General features: G+C 39.9%; 1 protein-coding gene across 2 annotated transcripts in view; it reads left to right on the forward strand.

The window, feature by feature from the left end:
- Positions 1 to 11,284, forward strand: part of Sptbn1 (spectrin beta, non-erythrocytic 1) — a 177,178-nt gene that overhangs the window by 37,526 nt on the left and 128,368 nt on the right. For both annotated transcript variants that reach the window (XM_052734569.1, XM_052734571.1), the window contains exon 2: positions 6,142 to 6,336. In XM_052734569.1, the coding sequence (XP_052590529.1) occupies positions 6,189 to 6,336 (148 nt within the window). In that variant the 5' untranslated portion in view covers positions 6,142 to 6,188. The remainder of the gene's footprint in view (positions 1 to 6,141; positions 6,337 to 11,284) is intronic.

The following is an 11,284-nucleotide window of genomic DNA, read 5'->3' on the forward strand; positions in this document are numbered from 1 at the left end:
CTGATAAATGAACATTGGAGAAGCTAACCCTGCCTTGTTTTATTGTTCACTTTCAAAATATAGCTGATTTTTAAAAAGATTAGGACTTAACAAAATTATATTTAAAATTTAGACAGCTATCACATATGTAGGCAGAGAAAAGGAATAATGTACTTTGTTTAAAATGTTAATGTATAAACAGTAAATGAAGATAACTCATACTTAATATCAAGATTTTTAATTGAAGAGACTCAGGTAATAAATACATTTATCATCTCACTGTTCCTTGTTTGGTTCTCCTTGTTTGGTTCTCTCTGTCAGATGGAGGAAGGACAGAAGGAAGGGTCCCATTCTCCCCTTCCACATTTTATAGAACTATGTTTATGGTTATGCTGTTTTTAAGTTCTTTTTAAATTTTATTTTTACTTATGTGCCTGCATATGTAGTCTCCATGGAAACCAGAAGAGGGAGTTGGATTCCCTAGAACTAGAGTTTCAGACAGTTGTGAGTTGCTCGTGTAAGTGCTGGGAACTGAGCACAGGTTCTCTTTAAGAGCAGCAACTAACTGCCTGTAATTGCTGAATGATTTTTCCAGTCCTAATAAGTCTTAAAGTATGATGACGAGATCTGGCTGGTAGAGTGTTTTCATGTAAAAGTAACTAAGCCACTGTGTTTCTCACCACTGGCTTTTTGTTGTTGTTGTTTTGGTTTTTTTTCAAGACAGGGTTTCTCTCTGTAATCCTGGCTATCCTGGAACTCACTCTGTAGATGAGGATGGCCTTGAACTCAGAGATCTGCCTGCCTCTGCCTCCTGAGTACTGGGATTAAAGACATGTGCCACCACTGCAGCATGGAAATTTTACCTTTCTTTGTTAGCCAAACAAGGGCTGACAATAATAGTATAGACCACAAAAGGTTGTTGGGTAGGAGAGAATGAGAAAGCAAGGAAAGCAGGATGGTCCATGAAGCAAACCTTCAATGCTGTTTTCGTTGCATTGGGGTTTAGACCCACCAACTTTGTGTTAGAGGTTAGATTGCACTCTTCCAGCTCTGGTCACAACAGTTATAAAAGTATTGTGACAAAAATATCATGGTCACGTTGACTTGGTCCAGTTGTTTAACTGCCTGAGGTTTAAAATAATAGGATGGAAAAATAGTACTAGGCAAATGCTGCTGTCACTCAAAACAGAATTCATATATTAGTAAAACTGCTTAATAATGTTAACAGTCTACTAAGAAGATAAAATGATTATAATGGGGCTGGACATGGTGGTGCATGCCTTCAACTCCTGCACTCTGAGCCTCATGGTAGGAGATTTAATAAATGATTGATAAATGGACTAAAGTTGATTATAGTAGCTCTCCCTTTGTTATCAAGGTGTAAGAAAAAATGTCATTACTGTTTCTTCTCAGAGTGGTCATATTTTATGAGTTTGGGATGTAATCTCTATAGCAGTTGTATGCTTTAAAATTTATTATTTGTTTGTTTGTAAGAGAGTGTAAGCAAGAACAGTATTTGCTCCTATGTACATGCTGACTGGAAGCTGACAGGAGCTTCAAGCTGTCTCCTCAAGCCATGGTCATAAAGAACCTGGACATTCTTCACACCTAGGATGGTGTTGGCAGTGAGAGCCTGGAGACTGAACTCAGGCCGTTAGGATCGGCAGTAGGTGCTTTGTCCTTTGGAGCCATCTCTCTAGCCCTTGTTGGGGCTTTGTTGTTTCATTGTTTCTTAAGCCTAGGATGGTTTTCTAATACAGTGTATGCTTGTGAATTTGAATTTTAACTGTATGTCTCCATGTTAGTGTACAGAGAATTCCCAGTACAGAAAGGGGAAGTTGTCACTCTCAAGAGCTTAGACTTGGCTATCTGAATATCACAGACACTTTTCTTCATCCATATTCTACATCTCTCCAAAGACATCATTATCAAACAATGAGTTTGTACAATGGAGTCTTGGGTCCTCTGCAGACACTCACTCCATGAACCTCAGTAGCAGTTGGTGACCTTGGCTGTTTTACACTCATTGCAGAATACCTCATCAGGCAAGTAGTAGTAGTAGACAGGGTATAATTGTCCTGAGTTTGGGTGACTAAATAGTTGAGAAGGCTGATGTCAAACTCTCATAGGTCTAATACTGAAGAATCTCATATATACAGTTTGGTGTCTTCAAAGTTCTCAGAACAACTTATTTTTTTTTAATGTTTTTAAAAAATAGTGGATTAACATCCAATGAATACTTTACATGTCTTCTGTGAGTGAAATGGCAAGGTTAAAGTATGTGTAGAGCTTGTAAATTCTGTAAGAGCAATTGTTAACTTCTGATTTTCCTCCTGAAAGTGGGTTGGCAGGTGTGGGTCATCCTGTTCATTTTACTTGAATTTATTTGAACTTTTAATTAAGATTGGGTAACAAATAAGTGTATTCATATGTGTATTGCCAGTGAAAATTCCATGTATTCCCTATTCTCTATTACTTTGTTCTATAAGATCTTACTAGTTTAGATAGTTTAAAAAAAATGCTGTCTGCCAGTCGGTGGTGGCACACTCCTTTAATCCTAACACTCAGGAGGCAGAAGCAGGCAGATCTGTGAGTCTGAGAACAGCCTGGTCTGTGGAGTTCCAGGACAGTCAGGGCTACACAGAGAAACCCTGTCTTGAAAAATAAAATAAAGGAAAAAAAATAGACTGTCATGGGTAAAAATTAAATTTAAAAAGGAAAACCGAGATTTTAATAGTGTATGTATATGGAGAAGTACTTTGTTGTATGCGTTCACATTAATTGGTATACTTTTAAACTGAGTTTGTGAACAGCTGGTCAGCCTTATGGTAAGAAAGAGCCAGGGAGCCATGAAAGCATGGTCATGGTAGTCTGAGTAACAAAAGAGGCCTGCAAAGTAGAGTGGGAATGAACTCTTGTTTCTTCATAGGACAAAACACTGGGTTTACAGTTGCCTATGTGACTGAAAATAAATGTGACATGTTAGTAAATAACAGGATAGATAAAATGTTTTTACTTTGTGATATTCCAGGTATTGACTTTTAAATTTCATCAACAGAGAGAACTAATTGAATGCTTCTAAACCAGGAATGGTAATACTCTGGTTTCTTTCCTAATGGTCACGACCTATATTAGTCAATGCCAAAACTCTAAGAACCTTTTGTTTCATGGGTGTAGAATCATAGCTTCCTCACCAGTGTTCTGTTTTGACCCACTGGTTTGAAAAAATTAAGTTAGTTTCTGTCTATTGAAGGAAAATATGATAACATATTTGAAATTTCTTTGGATCTTTTGGGAAATTCCTGTTCATAAGACAAGAATAGAAACTAATCTGAGAGGGAGAGCTGTTGGCCTTTTCTTAAAACTGTATTATTATTTTTTCTTTCTTTATATCCACATGTGGACACATAGTGATGAAGAGAAGGTAGGTAGACGCTTTAAACGGTCTGCTCAAAATCTGGTCACAAAGAACGTGGGCATGACCTGTGTCACTCTTAGGACAGTGCTGACCTCACTCATTACAGGGCTGTCGCAGAGACTCAGACAGACTTAATCTGCCCTGGGAATGCAGGATTGAAAGGGAAAATCCAACCTGCTGTAGATCACCTCCAAAGGACACCCCCTTGTGTGGTGTGAATTGTGCTCATAGCTGACACAGCCTCTTGCTGAAGAGGTTTGTAGCATGGCCTGTTGGTCAGTAGGTGGCACCAAATACCAAAGCTTACCTGGTGAGGGTTCGTGCTGCTTGGGTTTCTCCTTGAGGGGGATTAAATCAAGTTTTCAGTACTTTGAATAATTATACTCTGAGGGATTAATAATACTACAAAGTTTTTCTTTACTAGAGATAAAATGTTCCAAGACGGACTTTATAAAAAGCTTTGGTGTTGGAGTAGTCATGAAAGTTAACCATCTCCAAGGTCAAATAGTGTGACTGACTGTATTGGCTGGTCCTCCCTCCTTCCTTGACTCTCTCCCTACGTTACAGTTGTTTAACTAGAAGGTCACTCAGTCAATAGAATTTAGCTTTTTATTTTGTGTTTTGGTGAAATTCTGTAAATATATTGTTAAAATAACTTAAAAAAATTAGTATGCCAACACATTTGTCATGTTGGGCTTGACTGCATCTGTCAGATGGGAATGCCACTCCCATTAAGGAATTTATGCCATGAAGGATGACTGTGAGAGCATGTATTGTGGACTGTCAGGTGGACTTGGTCCTTTTTCCTGGAGAGCTTATAGGATTTGCTGATGTTTACCAGTGGCTAGTGAGAAATCAGCAAAGCAGGAAGTAGTGGTTGGCTTGTGCCACCGATGGTACCATTCCAGCCACAGTTAGTTTGTTTCAGCATGGAGACTCAGTTGTATCTGAGGTATGTGATTATATGTTGGAACTAGAGAAAGCTACATTGGAGGCACAGTAAGAGAATTGTTTCTTTTCAGCATATGCATGCTTTATTTCCTTTGTATGGTGCATATATGACGGACCAGTCTTGTGTTACTGGGTAGACTCTAGTGGTGAGTTCTGCTGACCAGTCTTTGTGCATTCTTGGTACACACTGAGGAAAACATGTGTGAGGAGAAAGGAGGAGAGGAAATACCAGCATCATTTCCCTTGTGATATCTTTCTACTCCCAAGACAGGAGTTATCTCCTTACCTGCCTCCTTCTTAGATTTGCAGTTAACTTACTTGGATAGTTTGGTATGTTTGACTGAGCCTGCATCCCTGTAGTGAAATTGAGCACATACAGGAATTTAACCATACAAATCGGAATCAAGCACAGAGCCTTACTAATGCCTTAGGTCTAGCCAGATCTTTCACTAGGTCCTGTTAGCCACCCACACACACACACCACAACCACAACCACATTCAGGTCTACCACCTGATAGTGCCAAACCACTTCCATCTTGGAGTAGCCTCCAACTACCTCTGCTTCTCTTTTTGCCTCCTAGAATCTGTTTTCCATATGGCACCAAGAAGAATCCTTTAGACGCACACATCTAGCTGGCTCAAAGTTCACTTGACTGTCTCTGGCGTGGCCCTGTCTGGCTTCCCGGCCTTGTTCCCTTTCCTTCTGTACACCAGACTCCAGCTATATTGAGGATGCATGCCATGGTGTTTCCTTTGTCTGGAGTGCCGCTCTTCTTGACGTGTGCATCGTCTGTACCTTTTGGACACTGAGACCTGTTTCAGGACTAAGAGGGATTTTTATTACAGTCTAAAACTAGCCCCCTCTCAAGTTCTTCTGCTTGCATTTTATTTCCTTAAACTCCTTGACTTTTCTTGTGTATTTTTGTCTACCTCCTTCTGTGAGAACATAAGCTTCACTGATGTCATGTATTGTTCTCCCTGGAATTGAGAACCATGTTGAGCGTGTAGCAAGTCCTCGGTTTATTTGGGTTCAACAAGTGAGTAATCACTTTATTGAACATAGAAGCTGTGTTTAAAGCTAAATAGAGTTCTCCTAATCCTTCAAGCATGCTGGGATAAAATGAAGACATCAGTAGGCCATAATTTATTTCATAGTTATTCCTAAAAATCCACCATGACCCTCAGTGGGTGCCTAAGGAGTGGGGATTAGTATTGGCATTGGTCATAGAATTTATAATAATAATGGCATAAATAATTACAGTATTTATTGAGTATTTACTATGCATGGATACTACCCTTGATGCCATATGCTTACATGTAATCTTAGGCATCAATTTTAATATGTAAATAAGATGTTTAGAATGATTTGTTAGTGTTCTTATATAACATTTTATGAATGAGAAACTAAAAGGTAATAGTTTCTGGTGATAGACAATAAAACTAAATGAATTCATTCATATACCCAAGTAGGTGTTAATATAGCCCTGATATAACTTTAAACTTTTTAGAAAAAGAAGAACCATTAGTTTGGCATCCAGCATTTCATTTAGTCTTCTCAACAGCCTGTGGAATCTCCTCCCACTTCTATGTTTGGGGAAAACCATAAAGCAGGTTGGCCAAGGTCACACATTTGATGGGAAGCAGAGCCAGAGTTCAAAACCAGCTTTGGCTCTAGAAGAGAATATCTGGACAAGCAGTAATGGCCATACTTTCTACTGACTATTACCCCACCAGGTCTGTAGAGACTGTATGCTTTGTATATATAAATGAGCTTTTCTTTTACTTTTTCACAGAACTCTAAGAAGGAACTGATGTGGAAGAACGCCTGAGACAGTTCAAGATGACGACCACAGTAGCCACAGACTATGACAACATTGAGATCCAGCAGCAGTACAGCGATGTCAACAACCGCTGGGATGTGGATGACTGGGACAATGAAAACAGCTCGGCACGGCTCTTTGAGCGGTCCCGTATCAAGGCTCTGGCAGGTGAGTCTCCTACTTGTCACCGGATGCTGTGTAGTTCTGTAGTCCCTTGAAAATCAACCATCTCTGCTTGATACGGTGGTCTTATTGAAGTTGACCTCACCTTACTTTAAGGTATCCTATGAGAGAGCTAGCTGACCCTTGTATACGATGATTACGTTTGGAGAGCTGCCAACTTGAATGGCCAAAATAATTTAGAACATAGTAATGTTTATAGCAATTTAGAAAGAGCTGCTAAGAGCTTGTAAGGATTTTTTATTTCTGGCACATCTTTCATTTCAAAATATTGAAGCATACTGTACTTTATACAAAAAATAAAATAAAATAAAATAAAAAAAAGAACACCAAGCTGTATACTTAGTGCCAGTGGCAGATTGGCTGGTCGGGGCCATGCAAGGCTGGTTAGTATCTTGTGCAAGGACTTCAGATCTGCAAAGCAGTAGTGTCCTCTAGGAAGGACACATCTAGTACTGTCAATGAGGAGATTTGCCACTGATTTCATTCACATTAGTGCAATGTGTCCTCATGTGATCTTATTCCCTTGCTGTTGCTAACTATGTACAACAGTTCAGTGGCCCTAGTCAGGAAAAGATTACATCACTTTGAAAACTGAGCAGTATCAAATACATAAAAAAGAAGAGTCAAACTAGAGTGTATTTAAGGTACTGTCTGTGTACTTTTGAGATTTAGAGGAAATTGTTTACAAGTGAGAAAGCAGATTAATGATTTTTCCCTTATTGTTGTAATTACAATAGATTAAAAGTCATGGCATGAGCAGGTACGTTTACTATTGATTGTAAAAAAAAAGTTTGATTTTCTGTTGTTTTTAAAGTAGAATCTGATTATAAAGCAAGAAAGAGTCTAACACACATGGCCAAAATGACAGAGAAATCACTGGTCACAGAGTAGGCAGATTCCATCTTCAAATAAGACTTCTGGTGGGCTTAAATGACCTGACTAGACCCAGTTTTTTTCCTTCTTTATTTTTAGCTTTGTTTGTTATGCAGGCTGTCTTCACAAGGGAGCTCTCGCTCTCTACAGTAGTTACAAGGTGGTTGTCCCAAGTCCTAGAAGGCCAGTAGAAAGAGCACATCTGCCTCACCATGGTCCTGGGATCAGTAATTGGCCTGACTGTTCATGACTGGCATCAGAGAATAGGATGCTCAACTTATATCACTAAACAAGATGCTCCCTAGAGGGAGAGTTTTGTTAGTCCCACCTGAGCAGCAAGGCTAGAGGTCTGGAAGAAGAGGGAAAAATAAATGGTGGAGATGCACCAAACCAGATGCCTCAGGAATGTTATTCAACTGTCTTAGGATAATTTGTGTCTGAGTAGTTGTAGCATGAATTCGTACCATGAACGTTGGGCGCCAGATGTAGCATGAATCTTAAAGAGTCTTATTAATAAAAAGAAACCCAAGGCCAGTTATTGTGGTGAATGCTGGAAGATCAGAGAAGCAGGACAAGCCACAGCCACCTCACCTTGCCAATTCCTCAGCTGATCCTGTTTCCTCAGACTAGAAGCTTCTGAGTCCTCATCCAGAATAAATCTCAGCTGAACTGCTGCTCAAAAGCCTGAAAGCTTAACCAGCTCTAGTTCCTCATCCTCACGCCTTAAATACCTTTCTGCTTCCCGCCATCACTTCCTGGGATTAAAGGCTCTTATTACCACGCCTAGCTGTTTCCAGTGTGGCTTTGAACTCACAGAGATCCAGAGGGATCTCTGCCTCTGGAATGCTAGGATTAAAGTCACGTATGCCACCATTTTCTGGCCTCTATATCTAGTGGCTGTTCTGTTCTATGACCCCAGATAAGTTTATTAGGGTGCACAGTATTTTGGGGAACACAATATCACCATAAGTAGTGGTGATTTAAAGATTGTTAGTGGGAAGACAGTGGGGAGAGGGAGAGAGAAAGAGAGGGAGTGTGGGTGGGAGAGAGTGGTATAGTGTATGTATGTGGGTGGGTGTGGGCATACCAGTGGGGGTTGGAGGTTGGCATCAAGTGTCCTCTGTTGCTCTTCACCTTATTCTTTGAAACAGGGTCTCTCACTGAACCTGGCGACAGTTCTGCCTCTGCCTTCAGGTGCTGGGATCACAAGCATGTGCTACCACAGCTGCCTGTTTTTGTGGGTGCTGGGGATATGAATTCAGTTGGTTGTTTTCTTACTCTTTGTCCTTTGGGGGCCCACCACTTAGCTCCCAAATAAATCACACACAGAGGTTTATTCTTAATTATGAATGCCTGGCCTCAGCTTGGCTTGTTTCTTGCCAGCCTGTCTGTCTTTTGCCTCTGGGCTTTGACCTTACTCTTACTTCTGTATATCTTACTTTGTGACTTACTGTGTAGGGGGTGGCTGGCCCCTGATGTTCTTCTCCTTTTCTTGCTCCTAGATCTCTCCCAGATTTCTCTTTCTATTAATTCTTTCTGCCTGCTAGCCCAGCCTATTCTTTTTCCTGCCTTACCATTGGCCATTCAGCTCTTTATTAGACCCTCAGGTGTTTTAGACAGGCACAGTAACACAGCTTCACAGAGTTAAACAAATGCAACATGAACAAAAGTAACATGCCTAAAAATAATATCCCCAACATTCATGCTTGCATACAAGCGCTTTACTAGCCAGCCATCTTCTCAGTCCCTAAAGATATTTCCTGATCTTGCCTGAATGAATGAATGATCATTCAGTCATTCACTCTGGATTCAGTACTTTGTTTTCTAACTGGTTCATTCACATGAAGCTTTACAGCAGTGGTTCTCAACCTGTGGATTGCGACCCCTTTGGGGGTCAAACAACCCTTTCACAGGGGTTGCCTAAGACCATTGGAAACACAGATATTTACATTATAATTAATAACAGCAAAATTACAGTTATGAAATAGCAACAAAAAATAATTTTATGGTTGGGGGTCACCACAACATGAAGAATTGTATTAAAGGGTCACAGAATTAGGAAGCCTGAGAACCACTGCCTTTTGGAAATCATGACTGTGGTCTATGCTGCTAGATCAATTGGTACTTACTTCTTTTTCATGAATCTTCATCTCAACTTAAGACCATCTGCTGGCAGTAGCTAATTTATTATCTCTGATCATAAGCTTCGTGCTCGGGTTCCAAGCTAACTTATGTTGTCTCATTTCAAGGATATTTCACTTACAAAATGTAGAGCAGTTTCCTGGGGTTTTTCTTTTTTTCACATGTATATGTGATGTGCATTTATGTGTACGTGCATGTTTTGGATGTATATAGATACATGTTTACACAAGTGTGTGGAAATCCAAAGTTGATGTCTGTTATTTCCCTTAGTCACTCTCTGCTTTATTGATTGAGGGGCTCCCTAAATCCAGACTTCATGAATTCTAGCTAGTTTAGGTAGCCAGCTTGCTCCCAGGACCCCATCTCTGCCTCCAGAGTACTGGTCTTATGGATGACCTCATATTGCTTGGCTTATCATGTGGATCCAGAATGTAGTCCTCGCACCTGTACAGCAAGCTCTTTATCCACTGAGCTACCTCCCCAGCTCTTGTTTGGTTTTCTCTGTGTGACATCTTTCTATACATTCAGTCTCAAGAGCCCAGCTGTTCTTAGTGTTGGTCTTTGTCATAACCTCCTAAGGATATTGATTCTAGTCCCAGAATGATTGGGTTACAGTAATAATAGCAAGTGCTTAATATTTTGCTTACTGTGCTCTGGGAACTGTTCTAAATAAATATATTGCATATATGTATTGTGTATTAATAGTTAATCAAAGCCAGGCAGGGTAGCACATGATTGTACTAGCCTTTGGTATGTTGAGGCCAGCCTGAGCAACATAGTGAGACTTTGTCTCAACCACAGTAAAAAAAGAAAAGTAGCTAATCCCATGACAATTGCATTAGGGAGGCCCTTGCCATCTGTAAACTATAGAAGTGGAACTAGAGGCACAGAAGGAGTAAATGCTTTCTCTGAGCACACTGCTGGCACATCACCCTGCTGACCGAGAAGTATATTCTGCCATCTACAAGACCTTGAGCCCCTGGCAGGATGGAAAACAATAACTCTAATAGCTTCTTCCTCACAGAAGCTGGGAGAAAAAACAGTCTCTCCACTCTTCAGCCTATGCTGGTCTCAGGTCCTCGGTTACCCTGCTTCAACCTGTCCAGGTTCTGGGGTACTGATGTAAGCTAGTGTCCAGCAAGACCTAGATATGTTAAATAAGTAATTAGACTTAATATTGATTGTTGCCATATACTCAAAAATAAAATTTCCTCTCAATATGTTTCAGTATGAAAAATTATTTAAATGCTTTTCCCCCAGTTTACTAAGTCTTTGAAATACACATTTCATTTTACATATGAGAGACTGGTTAGAATCAGTCTAAATTTAAACACAGAGTCAACACATGGTGGGTAGCACTTTCCCCTTTCCCGTGAGCTGTTCTTGAGAGCTCAAAAGGAAGGCAAGAACATTCTTCAGTCTTGCTGATTTGCAAGGGTTTATGGCACGCTGGTCCAGCCTTCAGGCAGTACACTGTGAAGTGAGTTTATGTCTTGCTTAAGTATTTCCCGTATCCCGTGGTGCCATTCCCACATTCCTCACCTCTGACCAGCTTGCCTCAGTGTAGTGAAACATGTGATGACTCAGAATAATCTGAGTGCCTGTGTCCAGCATTTTATTTGAAGTAAGACCTAAAACTTTAATCTTGTAAGAAATGTCAGAAATGGTGGTATAATTCAGTGGAAGAATTCTTGTCTAGCATATACAAGGCCCTGTATTCAGTCACCAGTACTAAATGAAAAAGCAACCAAAAAATAAATCTTAAGAGTTAAATGCTTTCTTTTTAAAATTGTGTATGTGATTGTGGCTTAAATTTTGTAGAATCCATAGAGACTAGAGGAAAGAAGAGAGAAGTATTTTTAAATGTATAACATATTTAGTTTGAGAATATTGATAAAGATAATTAGAATTAATGTCT

Source organism: Peromyscus californicus, unplaced genomic scaffold (assembly GCF_007827085.1).
Source record: "Peromyscus californicus insignis strain IS unplaced genomic scaffold, ASM782708v3 Scaffold_13__1_contigs__length_99412109, whole genome shotgun sequence".
Classification (NCBI taxonomy): domain Eukaryota; kingdom Metazoa; phylum Chordata; class Mammalia; order Rodentia; family Cricetidae; genus Peromyscus; species Peromyscus californicus.